Below are 25,747 nucleotides of genomic sequence, written 5' to 3' on the forward strand. Positions count from 1 at the left end.
TATAAGCGACACATACATCTAGCTATGTAACTGGCTTCCGATGACGCTGCATAGGATGAATTCTTGCCGGCTGATGAGGATGACGACTTGGATACTCGGCGGTAGTATTTACGTTTGCGTTGCGGATTCAGATGATTCCGCTCCTTGCTGTGTATTTTCAGAAGTAGTTTCATGATTCACTACTATAACTGCTCGCATCAGTACTTAGACACTAGGGTATTTTTGATGGCACCCTTCACACATAATCAACTATGTCACCATTGCTCACTCATTGCTGATTTCACTCTACTAATGGATTTATGGATTAAAAAGTACTGCCCACTGCGAAATGACTAGTCCAACATGATTTAAATTGAATTAGTGGTACAGTATCCTATGAACTTCACACAACGCTCGTTTTGTTCGTGCACTTTGTCATACTACACTACACGGTGTCAATCATACACGTTCTGCATTCACGTGCCCATCAGCTATTTGTGTGCTTCTTAGATTATGAGTATCACTTTTCAGTTACAATTTTGGACTATTCGGATCGACGGTCGACGAGTAAGTGACGCTTCCTCGTCTGTTTGTTTAGTTAATCTGATGTAGGGGCGACTTGATAAACACAAATCGTGCTTTTGCGTAGTGGCGGCATGGCTCTGCGCGTATCGCACCATGTAGACTCGCTGTCCGCCTTCTTCGTGTTTGGGTTTGACCGGTGCACAGAGGAGTAACTAGGGCAAAATGCTGGCCATAATTATTTACTGCTATTTTGAGTGGCATTTGGCAATGAAACAATGTAAACGCTAGAAATAATTGATTAAATCAAATAAAAATAAACAAAAAGCAAAATTTTTCGAATTTTTGTAAAATTATGGAAAACATGCAGCTTTCAACAGGCTCGCAAATGCCAATCCGGACGAATCTGGATGCGTTCCCAATAACTTGACGTTTCATTCGTCCATCGATTGTAGGATAGTACCTAGCAATACTCAACAACATTTTTAACATTGTAAAAGTACAAAAAATCCGAAAAATCATATTTTTTTTAAAACAAGATAAACCGCTCATCAATTAATTTGCATTGAATACATGTAACATTTTCTGAGAAGTATTGTGTATTGATTATTTTGTTTACCTCTGGTAAGTGCAGTTACTAAATGGTTGATTTTTGATTAAAATAAAGTCATAAACTATGTCAATGTTTAAACACTTCCCAAAATTTGCACATATCATTAAATGTATTTTAAACAATGCCATTTATTTAAGTACACAACAAAATGTAGCAACATAGAAATCCTTTAAAAAAGGTTTATGCCTATTTTGGCCAGGGTTTTGTTCTAGTTATTCCTCTGTGCGGCGATGAAAATGAGAACGGATGCATTCGCTGGAACGTGCAAAACACTACACATAAGTCAAAACTCGTGAGCCGCGGTTGTCTGTTTGCATGTGTAGTATGTATTACAGTACACATTACAGAACACAACCTACAGAGGAAGACGAATTGTTGCAAAACAGGGTTGAAATATATACGAATTAATAACGAAACTTCAGCAATTGAAATCAAGGTGGAAAGATGCTTCTTTTTCAATTACCTACTGAATACACTCTGAACAATCAAGCAGCTTTGTATTTCAGAACTAATAGGGTAGAGAACTACTTCGGCCTAATCGCCTATTTTGGGCCTATCGTGCAGAACACTTCAAATAAATCCATGATTTCAGAGTTAACAAGTCAATTATGCGTTTGGTACGATACTTTAGCTAATAAGCTACCGAACGAAGTCAATGAGAACGCGTGGTATGAAGGTTTGCACCCATTATTCCCAAAAACAAAAGAAGCGCTCCAACCGAATCAATTTTTATCTTCATCCGATAGGCCGAAGTGAATTCTTTGGCGTTTCAATTGAGCATTTCTAGCTCAAATCGTTAAAAAAAAATGTCAATTTTGTCTCGACCCCTTCTGATTTGAATGAAACATTGCTCACGTGTTCGCTGCTACTAATGGTTGCATTTTTCATTTAAATATGATTTTTTCCTCCAGAGTAACTTTTGAAAAGGGCGTATAAAAAAATTGATTATTTTTTATTCAAAAAACCATAACTTGAAAACTATTGATCTGATCAAAACGGCATATGAGAAGAAGTTTTAGGTAATTAAATTATCTTTGCGGAAAAAATACACTGAAAGAAAAAACTTCGTAAATTAGTATTTAAAAAACGTAAAACGATGATTATCTCAAAACACCCCCCCTTCGATCTTTATAATTTTTTTTTCAAGAAAATTGATGAAATACCCTTGAATTTCGTTTTCAAAAGTTACTCTGGAGGAAAAAATAATATTTAAATGAAAAATGCAACCATTAGTAGCAGCGAACACGTGAGAAATGTTACATTCAAATCGGAAACACTCATGACCAACCGGTTTGCGTTTTGGGCTGGAAATGCTCTCTCTGGAAGCTTTGCGTATAATATTCTTCGATTCAATTTTGGAGTCGGTGAAGTATAAGTCGATAAAGCAGAATATTGTACAACATTGAACTACACTGAGGCAAATAGACTTAAGAATTCCATAAGGCTCGACTTATGAACAAACATATATGAATTTCATAAGCGTGACTTATCAATGATTTTCGGTTAACATATGAAGTAGCTTTTATTCGCCTTAAACCGTTTCATTTTCCCAAGCGTTGAAAGACGGGTAATCTCAACGTCCAATTTTCCGGTTCCAGTATCAACATTATTTTTCATCAGGTAAATCAATGAAATTCAAACTCATTTCTTATAGCTAAAATTCATAAGTGTTTCTTATGGAATTGTTACGTTCTTTTGCCTGCATGTATATGATGTGCAAAGCTATTGATATTACCATGTGAGGCACATAAACTCCAAGTGAGTCACTATTCGAGCCAATAGTGTTGAGACAATGGAAATGAGTGTGCTTCACAATAAGAGCTCAGTTAAGTGTGAGACACATGATGATTTTTTTCCTTGATTTGTTTTCCGTGCTGAGCACCAATGCTACCGACGCCAGGAAGGCAGCTCCCACACCTGTACCCTACCTATCGACCCATCAATTCATAGTTAAAGCAAATGTCAATGAAAAACAGAATCACTAACATGCACATGGACATAGGAAACCATGTTGAAGCTCTCAATACAGACTTCAGCAAGGCGTTTGATCGTATCACACGTACCCAACCGTACAAGCCGAGCAACAGACCACTCGAGATCGAGGCCCCACGCCGGGAAGCAAACGAAAATCGATGAAAATAAATGTATAAGAACATTTTCCACTGGAACGTACTCACCAAATCTCAAAATTACATAATGTCCGAGAGCGCATTGCCGATGCTTCAATGCATTTCCACAAGCCAAATCTAAAACTGCACGGTAGTAGGATACGATCAGCGAATCCAAACACATAAAGCAAACTAAGATAAAGACAAAACGCTTGCTACTACTACAACGATAATAGGCCCGTAGCCAAGATTTGGTTTTGGGAGCTAATTTTATGACATAAAAATTCCGATGCTTCATAAAATGTGCGCATAACTAAACATCAAATGATACAGAGTCACGATACATATGTTAATTTATTGTCTTTTTTTTACCTTCACCAAAATCGTTCAAATTCATGCGTCGTCATTTTATTTTTTTATTAATTCGTTTTAATCTTTGATCGGAATTTTCAATGAACCATCAGAATGTAAAATAATAATTTTTCAAAAGAAGAACAGCGGATACTGTTGCCTTCATCATTCTGTATGCTTTTTATGTTTTTGTTTGGCTATCACTGTATTTTTGTTTTGTTTTTGAAGTGATCGTTTTTCTGTAATATTTTGTATTGTTCCAGTTAGCTATATAAGTGCAAATATTCAATGTAATTAGATTAAGTTTGAATTTGACCTCCGATCAGGGTAATAAATAGAGAAAGTGATGTATTCTTTTACTTCATTTCAATCAATTGCCGATCTCCAAACTGCTGTCCAGAAATCTGAGCAATAAATTAAACACAACGTAGGGCCACATCCTGGAAGATTACAGAAGTAATCTTTTAGCTTTACTCTTTGCTAGTATATCAAACACGTGGTTTGGGTCAATGGCATAATCCCAGTTAATTAATATTTTAGCCAAGCCCGAATGTTGCTGGTTAGTTTGAATTCATTTCAGTGTGGAGAAAGATCTCTCCACACTGGCTGTAGTAACCGGGAGTGTCGCCAAAATCGTCAACACAAGATTGATTGTTGGAAAATACGTCGAGTCACATTTATCAAGCACCCCGAATGCCTCAACATTCTTGTTAATATTTATGTATGTAGGGCACCAGAGCTCGTATTCCACCTTTACTGCAACCACGCTGGTAAAATCACCGAAATAACAGTTAAGTTTGTCAAGTTAGGATGACTCTCCAATATCTGTAAAACCAGGCAACAAATAAATGACATTTCATTGTTTACAAGGTACATCGGCAAAATAAATGCAAATTTTCAGTAATAATCTGATAGTAATTACCGGAAACTTGTAGTTTTTTGACAGACAGAAGAAAATTAAAGCAATTTTACAGATTCTGTAAAAATGAATTTTACAGATCAAAACCGTAAAAAATATACCGAACATCAAAACTAGAATTTGGTGTGTAGCTTGATCGGAGTTGTAGAAGGATAATGGTTTATTGCTTGTCTGCTTTGTTGCAATATACACGGTTGAGGACATAGTTTGATCGGAATCGAGAAGAGACATAACTAAAAAAATCCCATTAACACACATTGTTGGCAAGCTGCTTCACGAACCAACACGAGCCAACAATTTGGTCGATTCCTTCTACCCAGGGTGGCCAGATTATTTTTTTCGTTATCGGTAGCATCTCAAAACTTTTATCGGTAGTTATCGGTAGGCCGTCTGAAGAAAGCTTTCCCGATACTTGAAACCTTTGTGAGCGGGGGGGGGGGGGGGGTCTGTCCTTCAGTTCTTCTGTTTTAAACGTGTCGAAATCAATATTTCTAATTCTAATGCTAAGAATTCAGCCATAACATTTGATAACGGCACAAAAGTATTTGTAAACAAACTTTCTAAGGCCCTTTACACGCAAGCCAACAACATCATCGGATAGGGCAACTACCACCTTTCCGAAAGTGGTATTGGTTTGCGTGGGCGTACTTTGGTTCGCGTGTAAAGGGCCTTAGAAAGATTGTTTACAAATGCTTTTGTGCCGTTATCAAATGTTATGCCTGATACAAGGAAAACAACACATAGGTATTGAACATTTTTCAAGATTACCAAAAATCTGTGATTCTCGGTAGGAAAAGTGAAAAATCGGTAGTTTTTAACCTTTTGTCTGTGAATCGGTAGGCATCCCAAAAATCGGTAGGACTACCGATAAATCGGTCTGGCCACCCTGCTTCTACCGACCCGAGTGAACTACATATTGCAAAGGCATATATTGCAAAGGCCGTTTGTAATGAAAACAAAATAAAAGGGTATGTGCCTAGGGGCACGAACGGAAGCTTGACGTAGGACCGCTAGTGGATGGAACAAATGTGAAGCGCATTTAGTTCTTTTAATTGATCGATCATCTATTATCTTAAATCTTTCCGATTTTGAATATTAGGTATACCAAATTTGTAGTATTTTTTTCAAAGGGAAAGTTGATGAAGAGAATCGATCCAAATCATTGGGGGTGCTTCCAAGTTTGGTTGCAAGATTACAACTCTAGAGAGCATTTTGTGTGGTCGTTCGGGGCGTGTGGTTCTGAATATGGACAAACAGGCACTGATAAATTCTATTCCAACTCTTTACTGCAGTACTTCCCAACCTGGTCGCCGCGGCGCCCTGGTGCGCTGTGAAGCTTTCCTACACGCAAACCAAAAATCTATTACAATGAATGTTAGTTCCGTTTCCTATCATCCTCTGTTCATGAACATCGCAACGAATGTTAGAAATTAACCATGCAGGCGATGTAATGGTTTTTTGTCTTTTTTATTTCGTGTTCCATCTACGCTTTCGACTATACCAGTAAGTTGTAGAACGACGCACATTGCAGAACATTGTAGAACGACGCACACACTTATCTCGAATCTCTCCAGTAGAAAAAGCATATGAAGTCGAGCATGCGAGAAAATGAGCGCTTCATGTTTGCTTTTAAGCTAACCATATTCAGAAGCATGGATAGAGCAGTGGAGAAGGCACAGGTCTGATTGTCGCAACGTCCGTGGTTCGAGTCCAGTCGGCAACCTTTTTTCTATTTTTTTGCGACATAATTAATTTCACTCACTAATACACTCCACATTTTTCGGTCTCCAATTTTCTTACATCGGACCGCAGCTAGGTATATCGCATCCTCGGTTCATGCGGTCTCCACTTTACATCCTCTGATGATGAATCCCACATAATTGTAAGCGAATCTTACATCCACCGGTAGGGTGTAGGTGCGCTGCGGGTTGATTAAAAAAATATATATTAAAATCCAGCTAGGGAACGTATTTTTTTTTCAAAATTCATTCATGACCAGTGCCTAATATTCAAACATGTAATAAAAATTCACTCTGTTCACTTTTGTAGTTGAGAAGTGGTTTCAAATCTCTCCACCTGCAATAGTGAAATCCAACCAACCACCGGCCACCCGTGGCGCTGTTGTCGTAGCGGTGATAATTTGTAAAACATCTGTCAAACGTGACTCACATCAGAATTGTGTATCAGTTTGTAAAATTGTAGGAAAAGGGGGGGAAATTGCTCTAATGTTGGCCTATGAATCTAAGATTGGGCCCATCGCTAACAATCAACAATTTATCAGTTTTATTTAGATGAGGTACTAATGGATATTTTTGGTCACTATTTAAAATTTAGTCAATTGCTGAATTTATGTATGGGCTCTGAAACCGTACAGAGTCCGTCTCTGTCGCTTCAAAGCGTAGATGACATCCATGGCCGATCCAGTGTAGGTGACAGCATCACGGATCTCATTTTATAGGAAAACCTTCAGAACACCTCGTAGATCAGACCGGAGATACGTTGAACCTTGCGATGACGCCTCCTTTACGAAGTTTGCCATGACCAGTCCAGTGTTGGGTAGAAGAGTGGACTACCTAACCTGCCACAACCTTCCTACTGATGCTATTGATGCTTCTGCTGCCTGCTCACCACGCCGTCCGAAGCGAAAATGAGTTGAGGCTAGACAGCAGCGCTCTGTTATATCTTTTCAGGTTAAAGCAGGATGATGTGCAACAAGTGGTACTCGGTTATGACGACTGGGTTTGGGAAGAACGTTTTTTTCATGATAAAATTATCACTTTTTATTTGTACATTGGACAATGCTTGACATGATAACTTTTTCAATAGTTTTTTGATGAAAATCATCAGTCGGAAGCATTGATATTGATGCGTAGAAATATTGCTGATCGATTGGTGATAAAATTATTGAAATTGATCTAGGGGCAGCTGAGTTATTAATGTTCTAAATCTTCCATAATTTTGTTACATGTTCCTTTTTCGGTTTTCACAAAGTGTACCCCCATATAGAAATCACAGACGTAGTCCTACGTCAAAAGGGATGAAGATTATATCATTATTGCTTTCCATTGCTGACATAGCGTTATCATTCGGCTCGTTAATTGCTTGTTATTTTGTCATTTTGAGATATTTTTGATTCCTTGGGAATGATTCACTGTTATTCCACATAATATCAATTTTGCTTTGTAGGCACACTGATCATCCGCTATAATCAGCCAAGAGCCAATTCAAAACACTTCTGAACCAGGTTTACGGCTATTCATAAAAAAGTAACGAAGTTTGATCGAAAGGTTTATTCTTAATATTTTGTAATCGTAAAATTGAACATATTTGTAGTTCTAACATTAAACATCTAATATCATGTCAAAGTTGACAATTTTGTATGAAAATCAGCATCGGTTTCTTCAACAATTTTAAATTGTCAGTTGTGTGCAAACGCTTATAAAACTACGGTTTTACGATTACGGTTAATGGTGTCCTGGGTGCTCTTTTTCCTCATGAGTTAAGGAATAAGTGCCCGAAGACACCAAAAAGATTGATAGCAAACCCGTAGTTTTATAAGCGTTTGCGCACAACTAATGAATGTAAATTTTCTAGCAACGCACAATACATCCTATAACGAGAATGGTCAGGAGCCAGCGATGAGAAAGTTTTAGTTCTGCTCGTGATGGATTATTCTGAATTGGTTTAAAAAATTATTTATTCGCAGAACAATTTTCCATTAACTCATTTTGATTTCCAAACTCTCATTCTATAACACTACATTACAACCCTTAGATACACTATAAACGATTCATCAGAAAGTGATATGTATTCCACATAGGTAGATGTATCCATCCTTCTACAACGATGAGCAAGCAATAAATTGAGTAAATAATTGAGTATGCCTATCTCGTTTACCAACGTTCGTGGTCACTCGCGTATGCACGCTACAGACTACATTTTGTTCGTCGTGGTCGCCAGTGGGTTTGCACGCGCGAAATGTCTTCCTCTATATTCCTTGTAGGTGTTCATTTGGTTTTTCCTAAGACAAGACAGTACATATGCCTCGTTGTCTTTTTCTTCGTAGGTTCTTAATCCGCTCCTGTAGTCCCTGTTGAATATTATCCGTGCTAAATCAATATAAACAGAAAAAAAGCAACCTTAAACATGAAAATCAACCAATTAGCGACTGGAACAAAAAGAGGATCCAAACGTATACCCCAGTTGTCTCCCCCTAGGCTTCTCCATCGACTTGTTGCTTCCACTAGGCACTGATTGTCACAATTTGCAAACAATAATCATAACATCAGATTAGTTTGCAACGAGCTGGTCAGTCATATGATGCGGTTAGTTTTGTGGCTTTTAGCTTGCGATGGACAGTCGCTTCCACAGAAAACTGGTGCTTAAAATTTATATCACGAAAGATACACAGCAACAAATAATTTTTAATATTACATCCAAGAGGATGAACTTCAATTATGTCGAAAATCTCATTTAATTTTTATGGCCACAAAAATAAACAAATGCAATGAGAGCAGCGACATGTCGGTTCATGCACTGAATTATTTTGTCCTTTTTGGCAAGTAATATTACACCATATTTTTGACACGATTGAAGTGCATCCACATTGATGTGATATCAAAATTAGTTTTTTGCTGTGTAGATAGAGCTATGCAGTAAGTCGGTAGTTTTGGGGGCACCTACTTAGACAAATTTATTATTATTTCTCACTTATCCTTTTTTGCACGACATGAGTCAGCTTAGTATCTAATATTAGACTGGCCCACATCTGTATGGGGAAATTTTTTTATCATTTATTTCAACAGTCCAACCAAAGAAGAATACTAAGATGAAACAGTCGGAAGAAAACTTTATATTTTAGTGTCCTCTTTCACGGTCCCTTTCATCCAATGAATACCCCCTGTATGCAAGGTAATTTTGTGGTTTTGCTGCCCCCTCGGTAGAGATGAAATTTCACGCTCTTTTGACGTAGGACTACGTCTGGGATTTCTATATGGGGGTACACTTTGTGAAAACCGAAAATGGAACATGTAACAAATTAAGAAAGATTTTGAACGTTAATAACTCAGCTTCCCCTGGTCCAATTTCAATAATTTTATCACCAATCGATCAGAAATATGGCTACGAATGTTGATTTTCAACAAGAAACTATTGAAAAACTGGTAAATGTTCAGCATTGTCCAAAAGCGTCGAATTAACTAACAAATCCACCAATTACCTACATGCATATTCTGCTTCCCCAGCACAGTCGTCAGAGAGTAGTAAGTAGACGAAACAAGTCGAAGTGACATTCGCCTCCGATCCTCGGGTGCTTGCGAATAGGGAGGATGGAATTGCGTAATATTTTACACACTCATCGCCATGTACGAGGTGTGCTGAAGGTGTTCCTGAAAAATGAGATCTGTGATGCTGTCACCTACACTAAACACGCCATGGATGTCATCTACGTTTTTGAAGTGACAGAGACGCACTCTGTTTGGTTTCAGAGGTTAAATCATCACCAACATTGGAAACGAAACGGCTCTTTTCAGGGCCACCAAGCTTATTACAGTAAAGAGTAGGAATAGAATTCATCTGCTTGTGGTTGGAGGCGAACCAGCCTAAGGCTGAAAGCCTCCTAAATAAACCTAATAATAATAATAATTCATCTGCTTGTTTGTCCATATTCAGAACCACCGACCACACAAAATGCTCATGTAATCAAACTGGAAGCAGGGATACAAATTATTTTGATCAACCTTGATCAACTTTGAATCGCCACAGCCGGATATTTTCGATGGAAGAAGCAACAATCTAGCATCTAATTCGACGAAGACGGCAGGAAACATTTCTGGATCAACAATAGAATAGGGCCCATCAGCATTTATAAACAAACCGTTCCAAAGCCTCACAAATCGAAGGCCGCTCACACAAACCAACACCAACATCTTGTAGGTAGAAGTTTCCCCTATCCGATGATGGTGTTTGTTTGTGTGGGTGGCCTTCGCTTTGTGAGTAAAGGGCTTTGGAACGGTTTGTTTACAAATGCTGATGGGCCCTATTCTATTGTTGATCCAGATTTGTGAAGCCGAGTTATTTACGAAAGAGAGTGTCGATGAAGAGAATCGATCAATGTAGATAGGACCTATTGAAAAGTGACGCGAGATTTGTTTTCCGTACTGAGCTTCAATGCTACCGACATAAGGGACGCAGCTCCCAGAGATGTTAGCCCTTAGAACATGCCGATGGCGCCGACTGAGATTGGACCCAGGCCTGCTGGGGTGAGAGGTAATCACGCTAACCACCGGCGCCGATATCTATCACGGCGAATGAGAACGACCCAAATTTGAGTTTAGTTATCTCAGAAATAAGTGCAGGAACTCAGCGATGAGTAAATATTCTTCATGTTTTCCCAGGTTTTTCCAGGATTTTCCAGGGAAAAATTCCCGAATTTGAGAAAAGTAAAGATTGGATTCACTCAGTCTATTGGTACTACTTCGAGACTGAATAAAATTTTCGTCAATTTCCTCATTTTCTGGCAGATTTTTTAGGTTTTCCACAGGAAATCATGAGACAAATTTACTCATCGCTGAGTTCCTACACTTTTGGCGATTATGAGTAAACTAAACTCAAATTTGGCGCGTTCTCATTCGCCGTGTACGCAAAAAGAAAATAGCCAGTGTCACTACTTGATAGCAAACTACTCATAATGGGAGGAGTCTTTGTAGCTTTTATACCACTTGGTTGCACATCATTCAGCTTTAACCTAAAAAGATATAAAGCAGCGCTGCTGTCAGGTATCAGCTCATTTTCGCTTCGGACGGCGTGGTCAGCAATAGCAGCAGTAGGTCGTGGCTGGTCGTGGCAAAGGAGGTGCCAGTCGTCATCGCAAATTCTTCGAGATAACCACCATCCGTCGTCTGGCTCGCCGTGGCGGTGTCTGACGTATCTCCGGTCTGATCTACGAGGTGTGCTGAAGGTGTTCCTGGAAAATGAGGTCCGTGATGCTGTCACCTACACTAAACACGCCAAGCGTAAGTAGCCATGGATGTCCTCTTCAATAAAACGGCCCTTTTCAGGGCCATCAAGCTTACATCAGTAAAGAGTAGGAATAGAATTTATCTATGCTTGTTTGTGCATATTCAGAACCACAAGCCCCCAACCCAACAAACATTGCAAGCTGAGTAACAGCTTATTCAGGCACAAATATGCTTCTTAAGCTAAAAAATAGCTTATTCAGCTCAAATTGTTTGTTGGGAACGACCACACAAACTTGGAAGCAGGGGTGCAAGTGATTTTGATTGATTCTCGTAATTAACTTTCTTTTTGAAAAAGATTACTACAAATTTGGATCGCCTACAATTCAAAAACGGAAAGAGTTGAGATAATAGATATTTCAGGCATAACATTTGATAACGGCACAAAAGCATTTGTAAACAAAACTTCTAAGGCCCTTTACACGCGAACCAAAGTACGCCCACGCAAACCAACAACATCATCACTTAGGGGCAACTATCACCTTTCCGAAAGTGGTATTGGTTTGCGTGGGCGTACTTTAGTTCGCGTGTAAAGGGCCTTAGAATGTTTGTTTACAAATGCTTTTGTGCCGTTATCAAATGTTATGCCTGATTTGATCAATTAAAAGAACTTAATGCTCTTCACATTTATTCCGTTCACTAGCGGTCCTACGTCAAGCTTCCGTTCGTGCCCCTAGGCACAGACCCTTCTACTTTTTTATCAAAACAATCACACCAAAATTAGAGATGTCCCATTTTTTAAATTATTCGATTAACAACTAATCGATTATTTTTTTGTTCGCTGGGCTGCCATTTTTCCACCAATGAGAGTGCAGCATATGTTTGAAACGATGGGTTATGATCCTCTGGAGAAGTTAATGCTCATGAGCAGTTCCACACAGATTCGCAAATCGTTTCGGATCGACCTTTTACGATTATGATGAAACTTTGCACAGTTGTTTGTTATTGCCCAACATGCCATTTTACATATATGGTTCCCTAGTTTTGCACACGACTAACACTTGAAAAGGGCTTATGCAAAAATGATACGCATCAATAGAAAAATATATATCTCATGAACGATTTGTTTGATCGAGATGGTAACTTAGAAGTATTGTGCCTTCCAAGAAAAAATATACACTGTAAACAATTTTATTTTTTTTACAAAAAAATCAAAATTATCAAAAAAAAAAAAAATACTCAAATTGCATATTTTTTTTTTTAATTTTTTTTTATATTTTTTTTGTAGTTTAGATAAAGTAATACCTACTGACACTGTGCATTTGCTGTGCAAATCATAAACAAAAAAGTTATGAATTATTGAAAAAATAAGCATTTTCCAAAATACCACCTACAGTTATCGAATATCTTTAAAATAGTGTTAATATTAAAACACATTAAACTTACAACAAAAAAGCTAATAGTGCTTAAATTGCCCAAAGTTGTTATTTTCGAGATACTCGTAGGTTAAAATTCACTTATCGCATAATTTGAGAAATTTTCGTTCTTTTGAGATGTTATTCGTGAGTGTTTAATCTTGAAAATATTTTTAACAAAAAGCCCAATTAATTTCCTCAAACTTTGCTGTTCACAGTTTTTTAATCATACGCATGAGTTAAGATTAATTAATTAGCTAAACTAGCTAGCCGTATATGAGGCCAAACAGAAAAATACACTTTTCCCATACCGTCTCTTACTCATAATTAAATATATCTTAACTCATGCGTATGATTGAAAAACTGAGAACAGCAAAGTTTAAGAATATTAATTGGGCTTTTTGTTAAAAATATTACGGCACAAAACTAGGGAACCAAATATGTAAAATGGCATGTTGGGCAATAACAAACAACTGTGCAAAGTTTCAACATAATCGTAGAAGGTCGATCAAAAAATTTTAAAAAAAAATGTCATTTGAAACGGAACTGCTGTCATATCAGCATGATATAATCGATTACAATTATTTTACTTTTCGGTTCGTTAATCAATAATTCGAATGAAAATCGGCCATCACTAGATGAATGTGAAACGTCATTTCGAATTTAAGGACGTACATAAATAATGATAAAATTTGAAAGGGACTGGGACTAATCACAAATTACGTCCCCACGGTAACTGAAATAAACACGAGTGTTCACCGGTTGGTCCAACCCCTTGATTTGTGCCATAAGGTGAGAAAAGCACTCTACGAAAATTTCAGCTCTTTTGGATGTAACACGAGCTGGCGCTTTTGATTTAAAATTTATATGGGGATATTGGTTGACATGTGTGGAGAAATTATATTCCTTCACCATTTCGTGCATAGAACTGGTTCAGAAAACTCGATTGAGCTCAGAATTTCTGCTCGTACATTGCAACAAAATACAGGCAGCTTATGCAACGTATCAACTAGATTACCACAAAAAAACTTCATATTTTCCACAGGCCAACATCCAGGCTCATGTCTTTTGGTGCGATAACCACTCTCTGAATGTTTCAGCTCTTTTTGACGTTACACGGACTGGCGCTTTCAGTGTAATGTTGATATAGGAGATTTTGTAAAAAAAATCATTCACAAAATGCTCATATAGGGGAAATGGCTCTAATGTTGGCCTATGGATCTTATATTGGGCATATCGCTAAACATCTGCTATTTATCAATTTTATCTAGATGATCACGTCATTGGGACGGTACTAATGGATATTTTTGGTCGCTATTGAAAATTTAGTCGATTGCTGAATTTAGGTATGGGCCCAAATTAGGGGCATTTAGGCCGACATTACATCCATTTCCCCTACATTTATAAGCGAGCATCTCTAACTGGATTCATGATGCAAGCTTCAGCAAAATTGTTACTCATTAACTGAACTACAGGTTTTGAAAATCTGAATCAAATCGAGAATAAGGAATTTTTGTTATGATCGATAGAGTGTAGGAGTGTCATTATTTCATGTATTTTATCCAAATTCCCCATACAAAATTCAAACTAAAAGTGCCAGCTCATATAAGAACCAAATAAGCTGAAACTTTTGAATTATGGGTTTCTCATCACAAATCTAGAGGTTTGTCCGTGGAAGTTTAGAAATTTTATTTCTGTGGGCCAGTCTAATCTAATATAGTAACATTTAGTCAAGCTGTCGGGTGGAAGCCTATTTAATGACATTTAAAAATAATATTTGATTAATAATTGGTTTGAACTTAATCATTGTTGTTCTACTCGATTTTGAATTAGAACAAGCTTGTAGATGCAACGCTGAAAGCTCTCCAAACTTTTTTTTTTTATTATAGTCACTTTAACGCTCTTGGGTCATTCGTGACTTGTCCGGAGGTGAGATTTGAACTCGTGACTTTGACGTGAGAGGTATGGATGCTTACCACTACGCCGGGGTCGCCCCCTCTCAAAACTTTTTCTTTTAAGACTTCTCTGACGTTTATGAATTGCATTATTATATTAGTGCAGAACTTGGGGTAAATTAAAAGTATTAGTGCAAGAAAACCTTTTGAATTCACCCAAAGTTCTACACTTATACTTGTGCAATTCATAAACGTCTAGAAGTCTATATCTTTGTTCATAATTTACAATGTGTGTCAAGACAATGAAGCCACCGTAAATTTTATTGTCATTAAAAATTCTATGTTGTTTGTTAACAAATGGTTGCAATTTTCGAGACATATGAAAAAAAAAATAACATAACGTCCTTAGAATAACACGTAATTTTGATTCAAAACTCTAGAGATATTGGCGACTATGGTATATTGGATGAAGCTCACTGAAAAGGTTATTTGTCGTTATGATGTTGATATACTTTCACAAAAAGTTTCCCATAAATGATCATCTTCTGATAAATATGAGCTAGTATTAAATAAATGAAACATTGGTTGATTAGCGGTACATTTAAATAAAAATGTGAGTGAATTAGTAATCGTCATATTTTGAGATTATGTTTAATAATGTGCATGGTAATTTATTGGTGTAAAGGTATTGACATTACGACGAGAAGCAACTAGTTGATTGAAAGATGTTCCGCTTCAAATAATCACCCGAATCTCAGAAGTTTGTCATTGACATTGTGTGAAATTTTGTAGAACTATGGACACTACCCAAGTAACAATTCACCAGCTGTTTAGCTTTCACTCTGATTTATTGGGGTTTTATAATGGAAATCCATACTCGTTTTAGTTTAAATACAGCAAAACATTCTTGATTACTTCTTCATTCCTTTATTTAACGTCGGTCTCTGTTACGCAATCTAGGGCCAATCACCGACGGACATCGATTGCAACCGAATGTGCAGGAAGGCAGCTTCCACACCTGCGTAGGATATCGCACCCATTCAAACTCACATGGGGCGGGATCAACAGCTTTGCTTCCCTTCCGAAGGAAGACGTGACCACCCAAGTAACATCGCAAGTTTTATCGAGGTTTTAAAGCATGCTACAAGTCTAAATCACAGTCTTCAGAACCCTTATAAATCCAAAATTGTTACTTGGGCAGAGATTTTTATGCCTCAGAAAAAGCCACCGACCTAGGCTGGGATTGAACCTAGACCCATTGGGATGAGAAAGCAGTCACGCTTACCACTACACCACCGGCGCCGGCTACATTCTTGATTATTAGTTCAGATTTTTGCTGTTTTAAAACCCTTTTAAAGTCAGACTATGCAGTCAAAACATTTCTGGATTAAAAAATTAATTTAATGCAGCACTCTATCCCTTCATAAAATTTACAAAACTAAATTTCAAAACCATTGGTAACGAGAACGAACAGCATATTTAGTTGCTTTTTGGTGTAAATAAAGTGCATCATAAAATCCTCCACTGTTTACAAATTAAATCAAAAAGATAGAGACAAACAGAGAAAAAAATATAACAATCGAGTTGTGTTTTCAAACGTTAAATCACAGACAAACAGACATAACACATTTAATATTTTTTTATATAAAACATCGTCACACTAAAACCACAGAGAACAGACGTCTAATTTCCACCAGAAACTTGTGTAAAGATAAGTGGGAACGTCACCGCTACGTGGTGCTAGCATCTTCTGATTTCCTCTATAAATTTTCCACTTTCGACCAATGGTGCTAGTATCGATAAATTTTCGTATGAAAATTACCACTCGGCGCTACCGGCACTTAGAGTCTAGTGTAAGTTGTGCAACGCCAGCGCCATCATGTTGTCAACGAGGGTTTTTAAGTGGGGAAGTCGGCGTTGGTGGCACTTAAGTCGAATAGGAATCTTAACACAAGTTTTTTACAGATATTTAGTTTGAGCCTCAACGTCTGTTATCTGTGTTAAAACACTATTCCCATCTGTTGACTATACTGTGATGAGCAGTACGCTGAACAGATGGCGGTAGTGTATAAACATCAAACGCAAATGAATTGACTTTGCACGCTACAGGTGCTGGTGCTACGAACTAAAAGATATTTAAATTGATCGTTAAATGCGTGTTAGATGAACAACTTGCGAGAGTTATGTCTGTTTCTCTGTGGTAAAATCATCAAATTTACGAAGAAAGCTTCGGACAAGGAAATGCTGAAGGATAGTTGAAGTAATTCTAGAGATGCTGACTCCGCAAGGAAAATGGAATAGATTTCCAGAAAAAATCCTGGTAGGTACCAGCAGCTCTGGCTGAACCGGTTCAAACAACAACAGAACAACTGACTGAGTGAAGTGAATGTGTTTTTCTTTATGATATGTGTTCATAAAATATTTCACGTCACGTTAGAATGAAAAACATATAAATTGCGTTTCGCTGATGATTTGAATCCCTGCATCAGTACCAAACAGGGACTGCAGATGACTACAGACAGAAAATTACAAAAGCTGTCAGTCGGCTGGAAATTGGTGAACCATAACAAACGGTCAGCACTCGTGTTTATTTCAGTTACCATGGGAACGTAATTTGTGATCAGCCCCGGTCCCTTTGAAATTGTATCATTATTTATGTACATTATAATAATGTATCGATGTCTACAATTACGCTATTGTATGTAAAATTTTAGTTTAATGAAATTATCATTAGGTAACCTGCAACACAAATCCCATGGCTGATTTTCCGAACTGTAATGGGGTGTTTACAGATATGCTGGTTCACTTGCTTAACCTGAGCGGTGCAGAGTCACTCAAAATGTTTTTTTCCTTGATTTGTTTTTTCCGTCGATCTTGTTTTCCGTGCTGAACACCAATGCTACCGACGCCAGTGAGACAGCTCTCACACCTGGACCCTACCTATCGACCCATCACATTCACTCATGAACTGGGGACCAACGGCTTTACTTCTCTTCCGTGATCAGAGATGTTATGCCTCAGAACATCCCGGCGGCGCCGACTGGGATTGAACCCAGGCCTGCTGGGGTGAGAGGTAATCACGCTTACCACTACACCACCTACAAAACTTTAATATTAGAGCTTACGAACATTATCAAATTACCTCAGCTGAGCTCAATGATTAATTTAAAAAATAGTTTTTTATGGATTCCTAAACTAATAATGTTTTTTTTTTAAATCAACGTTTTCCGAAGGTGGACTAATTTTTTGAAGCACATATTACATTAGATTTAATCTGGTTTCTAAAACTAGACCTTAATATGAAAACTGTATTGATATTTTTTGGAAATGTTTAACTTTAATGATAAGAGACGAACCAGCCTAAGGCTGAAAGTCTCTACAATAAAGATAAAAAAAACATTAATGATGAATGGATTTTTTACAGTTTCATTTTCGATCAGTTTTTATTGTTGAAATGAATTTGTCAAGATCGGATTCATCTTTTTTAATCACCATTTATGGTTTTTTAGTACGATTAGCAAGCGACTAAAGAAAATAGTAAATATTTTAATTGGTTCGCAATTATTTCGTAACATCAACGGCATTTGTGCATATAATCGGGGTTTTTTAATTTGTAATTTGAACTTCTAGTAATCCGATGACCATCATAAAGGGAGTTTATGTGAGAATTTTTTTCTGTTTTGTTTTGATTCTGCGTTCCGTTTATAATCGTTCCATTTATCTTTTCCCAATTCCACCTGCTAAATGACGTTTGAGCAAAATTTTATTTGCACGACCTGCAGATTAGCGGGGTTCAAACCAAAAAGTGTACCGATTAAAAACGGTCAGATTCCCGGGGGTCTACGGTATAACCTTTTTGCAGCAAATCAATCTGGAAGTGCTTCAAAAATATAACCTTGAAAGCCTTCTCCAGGGTGGGTCAATTAGACAGATTATAAGTCTTAACGAGGCTTTGGTGGATGTAATGCAGGCAAAGCTTCCTTGACCAGGGCATATAAGAAGAGATTACCACCACGATTAAAACAAATTAATAGAATGGTAACGCTTTACTTCACAGCTAGACTACATTTTTCACTAGTGCTTCTCGTTACAACGATCATAAACAAAACGTAAAAATGTTCCATAGCGCAGAATCTTCTATAGATTTCTCTAAGTGTAAAATCCCGCATAAACAATAACCATAAGAAGCGCCTAAAGGAAGATACGGTCAAAATTTGGTCAATATCAACTTGACGTATTTCTTTCAATTTTGCATTTAAAAAACCTGAACACCCCTCATTTTGAAGGTGTGTGTGTGTAGAATGTTGCTCCTATTTTGATTTTGGAATTCACTCTTCAGTTGTCAAAATGCCGTCCAAGCAAGAAGAGCAGCGTATCAAAATTTTGCTCGCGCATCGCGAAAATCCGAGCTACTTGCACGCAAAGTTGGCAAAATCGCTAAAAGTTGCCAAATCAACCGTTACAAATGTAATTAAAGTGTTTGGGGAACGTTTGTCGACAGCCAGGAAGTCTGGATCGGGGGGAAATCGAAAACCGTAAGCCGCTGAGACGACAAAGAGAGTTGCCGGTAGTTTCAAGCGAAACCCTAACCTCTCTCTCCGAGATGCCGCAAATAAGCTGGGTGTATCATCTACAACCGTGCATCGAGCCAAAAAACGAGCCGGACTATCGACTTACAAGAAGGTAGTGACTCCAAATCGCGATGATAAACAAAATACGACGGTCAAAGCACGATCCCGGAGGCTGTACACGACGATGCTGACGAAGTTTGACTGCGTGGTAATGGACGACGAAACCTACGTCAAAGCCGACTACAAGCAGCTTCCGGGACAGGAGTTTTATACGGCAAAAGGAAGGGGAAAGGTAGCAGATGTTTTCAAGCACATGAAACTGTCAAAGTTCGCAAAGAAATATCTGGTTTGGCAAGCCATCTGTACCTGTGGCTTGAAAAGCAGCATTTTCATAGCTTCCGGAACTGTCAACCAAGAAATTTACGTGAAAGAGTGTTTGAAAAAAAACTGCTAAGGGCGAACAGCAGTTCAAGGCAAACTGGTTTTCTGCGGCGAAGAAGGTGGACAAGGTGGCTGTACAAAATCTGATGGCAGGGGTCAAGCGTAAGGCCCGGCAATTCGGATTTGGAAAAGCGGAAGCCTAACTGAATATTTTTCCTGAATTTTATACTAATTGAACTTGAAAAAGAAATTTAATTTGATTTTTTAAATAAACGATTTCACCGATTTACACGCGTTTTCCCTTGACCAAATTTTGACCGTATCACCCTTTAACCACCAATTCGGAATATCATCCCAACTTTATGTTGTATGGTCGTACCATCTATGATATAGTTAGTGTATGGTAACGGTTTATTAGGGATAAAATCAAAATATTATTTTTTTGTTAAATCATGAAAATTTCATTAAGTTCTTATTCAATCTTATAGTCTGTTATCATCAAAAACGTTCTATGTTCGTGTTCTCTGAATGCTGTTGCTCATTCGTTTTCAATTCGTGAATTAAATTAAAATATATTATATCCAATTTTACTATCCAATATATCACCATCTAGTGGTCTTGAAAAAGTTTATACGTTTGTACGTGAAGCCAGATATGTGCTAGTGTTGTCTAGATTTATTTTTCAAGAAATACCAAGCACCTGAAATCCCTAAATAGAGGTCTAGTACGATCACAAATTCAAAAACGCGCTCGATGCATTTTATAGAAAGCAAAATAGACAAAAATCACTTGTTGCCAAAAACGGGAAGGTACTGTAGTTGAGTAAGCATAAATAGAAAGCTCATTAAAATATACCACACATTTCAAGCCGAACAATGGATTAGGTCCTAAGTAACAATGACAGATTCTCTTAGTCGATTTCTCTTTGCATCCCAACGACCATCTAATCCATTGTTCGGCTCGATTTCCGTACATTTGTATACGTCAACCCATTTAAAAAATACAATAACATTACACTTATCACGTATTCGCTGTACAGTCGTAAACTTAGGCACCGAAATCAAAGGGCCATCTGTGACGCAAATTGACCAATTGTTCGGGTTTGAAGTCCTTCATTCGGTGCGTGAGCCAAATCCAGATTGCCGGCCTACGTAAGCATATGATTGAATGCAAATACTCACAAGCGATTCGACTTGCTTCGACGGTAGCGTCCATATATTGATAGATTGTAACGGATCCTTGATATTGAGTCATCGGTCCGATTACGACGTCACTGGAGTTGGATAAATTAATCACACTGGTTGTCGCCGGTTGCAGGTTGTTGTTATTGTTGCTGTTGCTTGTGGCGCTTGGCATTGATCCAGGCCCTGAACCCGGTGCTTGACTGTAGCTATTGCCAGTCATTTGAGGCACAGCGTGGTGTTGGTGGAAGCTGTTGTACCGGGGTTGAATGCTCATTAATGCGTTCGCCACCGATTCCGGCAATGGAGTTGCCGATGCTGACGGTTGTGCGGTATTGGGATCCATGTTTACTATAGACTGCCAATGAGCCAGTAGTGGGAAAGCCGATCCACCAAGCACGTGAAGTGTGATTTCAAAAGCACCTGGACGGGTTAAAGCTAGCGTCAAGACTAAAACACACTGATATGGTGAGTGACTTCAACGGGTTGACTAGCTACGAGACAGTTGTTGTAAGTATTAGCTTGTTCTCGATGGTTGTGATTCATACATTGAGAACGTGTTACGGGAATGGGAAACTCCAGATGCTCATTGTGGTTTGTGTTTGAGAACTGTATGAATATTGAATTTAAATATATGCCAAGAAAACTCGTTGTGCTATCACATACACGTTATCGATATCGACTTGCATAATATGTGATATCTGCTTGGTAGGGGATAGTGGTATATAACGCACTGGTTAAGAAAAAGCAGCATTTTATCAGGGAAATCTTATTAATTTCATGTCAATAAACCTATACAATAAATAAACAATCTGTTTTGTATCTTAGGTATTGTAGGAAGATTTTCAATTATAGTTCAGGTCTACGTTATTCATAGACCTTACTAAGTGGAATCTGTTGATTATGAGATATACTTAATATATATTGATGGCTAGATGATTCACTGCACTGTTTGTTTTTCTTTTACATAATATGTTTGTAATGCAAATGAATATTGTAAGACTTTGTAAAAATCAAACATTTCTTAAAATACATTTTATTTAAAAATAATTCCACAACTGGGATCTAGTTTTAACCAAGAAAATTTTGCAACAAAATTGCATTGATGAATTTTACCAATATTGTAATATTTGTCTCGGTTTTTGTCCACCGAGTGTTACTAGATATATTGCACGGATCCTATAACACTACCTCAAATACCACTATCCAGAAAACCATTGCCTCAATGACACATTACCCCTAATTTATTTTCATTGTCATCATTATGTAGAATAGGAGAACTGGGTGTAATAATACGTATCCCTGGGGTTATGTGTTCATTAAGAAATGGAATATTCCAATTATTAAAAAAAAAATCTGTAAAAATATGAAAAAAAGGCTCATGAAGGTAAAATTCCAAATGATTATTTAGCCTACTTTTGATCATGAGCTGTTCTTCCATAATCAATTGAATAATAATCTCTTCGAAAATTTCAACACTAATGTTTATTTGCGTTTAAAGGTGTATGTAAGTAATAAATAAACATGAATGATCTGTTGGTCGGATATACTATAGTTTTTACAAATGAGCACTGTTGTATAAAATCACGAAACGAAGAAAATGGAGCCTTATCTTCTGCCATGTTAGTCCAAAATCAAAATGGACAGTTTTGCACGCGTGTTCGTCATATAGCCCCAACCTTGATCCTGCGAAGTTGCAGAACTCTGGAACATGGAAGCGTAAGATACGGAACTTGGAGCTGTTCGGTAGTCCTGCCTGAATCCAGCTCTCTGCAAATTCTTCAATTATCTGAAGACGTGAGTTGAAGGCAAGCTTTGAACACTTCAGCAAAACGGTCAAGTACCTACACATAGTCGCATAATTAAGTTAATGATAATAAGAGAAGAGTTATATTGAATTCTTACATTTCTGAAAATACTGAGCGGTCCATCAGATTTCAACAAAGTTCTCTTCTCTAGTAATTTGTGGCAGTTTCTATCTGTAAAGCTATACTTGCTACACACTTAAAATAAACTAATTTTACACGTAACGGAATCTATCTTTGACATAAAAGATGAAGCGTAACAAACATGTCATGTAATATTTAGTGCTCCGAGGCCCCGTAACGTGGATAGATCACCTTTTCGTGGTACGTTACGGGATGTAAGATCTACCACCGATTCCTAGTCCTGACTACTTCAAACTAGGGGAACAGGATTTTTCAGTAATCCAAGGAACACATCTTAGTCCTTGTTACTTTTTATACCTTGTTGATAGTGACAAGACTCAGCTTTGTCCACCGAAGATGATCTTGAAACAAGGAAAAAATGAGCTAGTTATCTATGTGATTCCTAATCTTCTATGTGATTCTCTGCAGAGTGTTCATCTATGTGATTCCTAATCTATACCTAACCTATCTATTCGTTGTTCCGTAGTTGTATAAGATGATGGATTCTAGGATAGCTCAGATGACAAGGCAAGCGGCTGGTGATCGGAAGGTCCATGGTTTGAATCCCATGTAACGAATGTATATGTATGTAGTTCATTTTGAATATCTGTATGGTACGTGCCACGTCAGAAATAATGAAAACAATCACGACTAAAGAATAGCTAACGCCCATCCCTGTCGTCTCTTTTATTTTCAGTTTAATTTTCCACAGTTGAATAATCGTTTATTAAATGTATAATAATGTCAAATTTAACGTAACTTTACATGAGAATCAAGCGTATACAGAGCAACACTGTTTTAATTAAGGGGAAGCAGTATTGTCTAATGAACGCTGAATAATAAAAAATGGTATCGAATAAGCTCTGTTACAACTCATATAAGTCGAATAACAGCTTCTCGACAAACCTTATACAACACCAATAGTTCAATGTGTTGTGGTTGAATAAATTCTCCAGATTTGTGTGAACAAAGCCTGGACAGAAGTTATTATTAAAAATAATACAAGTATTATTAAGCATGTAGTTCAATAAAATCGTCAAGAAGTCGTTTTTTCAATAGTTTGTTGGAACCTCCAGATAGTGTCAAAAAGTACAGTGAAGGATACATTTATTTATACAAATAGGCCGTCATTACCGAGCATGGAAAGCTGGATATTTCACGTATGTTATGACTCAAATTTATGTCGAAATCGACACTCGTATATGTCACTCACAGAGCACCTAAATTTGCATGATTTTTTTCTAAAATACCCAATTATAACTACAAATTTTGGGGGGCGACCCCGGCGTAGTGGTTAACATCCATACCTCTCACACCAAAGTCACGAGTTCAAATCTCACCCCCGGACAAGTCACGAATGACCCAAGAGTGTTAAAGTGACTATAATAAATAAAAAAAAAGACTACATATTAAGCATTTTTGAGGGAAACAGGGACTACCCATTAAATGAGTAAAATTTTACCCATTTATGAGTAATTACAACTACAAAAACAAGTAGTGAGTACACTGGAGTCGCTTTTTACGCGGGTGATACGTACCGCGTAAAAAAAAACGCGTAAAAAAAACCGCGTAAATTCCGGAATCCGCGTAGAAAAAAACCGCGTTAATTCCGAAATCCGCGTTAAAAAAAACCGCGTAAAAAAAGACCGTGTAAGAAAAAACCGCGTAAAAAGCGATATACCGCGTCAATTCTGAAATCCGCGTAAAAAAAAACCAAAATCCGCGTAAAAAAAACCGCGTACATTCCGGAATCCGCGTAAAAAAATACCGCGTAAATTCCGAAATCCGCGTAAAAAAAACCGTGTTAAAAAAACCGCGTAAAAAGCGACTCCAGTGTATTCATTTTTAAGTAACAACAGTCTCCTTCGAAAATGCTTACTTTGTAGTCATTATTGGGTATTTTGCGGTAACCGTGAACTTTGCTTCACCCACACGGTAAGAAAAAAGTACCCAACGGCGAGTTCACTTTTACCTACTTTTGACTACACGGATAGAAATCTCCTTATACCTTTTGGCAAATTTCCATTGCTGATTATTCATAAAATGTATAAGTCAACTAATAAGCAGACGCCTTGCAAAAAGTTAATAAAGATCAAATGTCAAATGAAATGTATAAGCGGTCACACATACCTTTTATGCATTCTAATAGGACCTATGTGGTTTGTCTTATGGAATGTATAAGGCTGATGCTTTGGCAAAAATGTATTAGTGAAACACATGAATTTAATAATTGATTTTCGTTTCGTGTAGTTTGTCTCCTTTTCTCCTTCTTATGTTGTCAAAACGGAGAAGCAAAATCACCCAACAGGTAGTAAAGTGTGGGAACCCAACGTTGAGTATAATCATATTTACTTACTGTTGGGTACAACTAACTTATTTTTGGGTAGAAATCGAGTGAAAAATTCCACACAAATAAATGAAAACTACTATGAAACCGCTTTACCTACTATTGGGTTCCTGCTCTATAGTCACCGACAAACCGACATGAATGACCATAGCAAAAGCAATAACATTTCTGACCAAAGCACGCTACTGACATCTGGCTCCGTGTTCGCGGGAAATATTTAGCTAAGCTATGAATCCGCATGCAAAAGTTATGGATTGGTTCGTGTCTGATCTATTCTGGACAAATTATTATTTTTTATTTTGCTAGAAGTGTAGAATTTCTGAACTGTTATGACCTCGCCCTTATCACGTTCGGCATTATAGCGTTCTGACCTAATCGTACATCTTAAAAAAATTGACAACCCCTATTCTGATACCTAGATATGTCCCATAATGAATAACGGCCGATTTGAGCGCAGTACCTTACAATTGTATGCATGACATGTGTCAGCATACATAGTGCTCATGCGCAGGGCAGTATATACAATTACTAGTCCCAAAGACGTTCTCTTATAAATCCAATAAGATTCGTTTGTCTACTTA

At 37.5% G+C, this 25,747-nt stretch overlaps 1 protein-coding gene across 2 annotated transcripts in view; it reads right to left on the reverse strand.

The window, feature by feature from the left end:
- PGRP-LA (Peptidoglycan recognition protein LA) overlaps nt 1-21,353 on the reverse strand; it is a 36,123-nt gene extending 14,770 nt beyond the window's left edge. Inside the window, exon 1 of one of the 2 annotated variants that reach the window (XM_065225093.1) lies at nt 20,892-21,353. In XM_065225093.1, coding sequence (XP_065081165.1) covers nt 20,892-21,237 — 346 coding nt within the window. In that variant the 5' untranslated portion in view covers nt 21,238-21,353. Of the gene's footprint in view, nt 1-16; nt 684-20,891 lie in introns of those variants that run through there. The other variant, XM_065225094.1, reaches the window with a different exon arrangement.
- Between the last annotated feature and the right edge of the window lie 4,394 nt (nt 21,354-25,747).

The sequence above is a fragment of the Ochlerotatus camptorhynchus genome, unplaced genomic scaffold (assembly GCF_037179485.1).
Source record: "Ochlerotatus camptorhynchus isolate MF236.1 unplaced genomic scaffold, CSIRO-AGI_Acam_v1.1 ptg000221l, whole genome shotgun sequence".
Lineage (NCBI taxonomy): Eukaryota > Metazoa > Arthropoda > Insecta > Diptera > Culicidae > Ochlerotatus > Ochlerotatus camptorhynchus.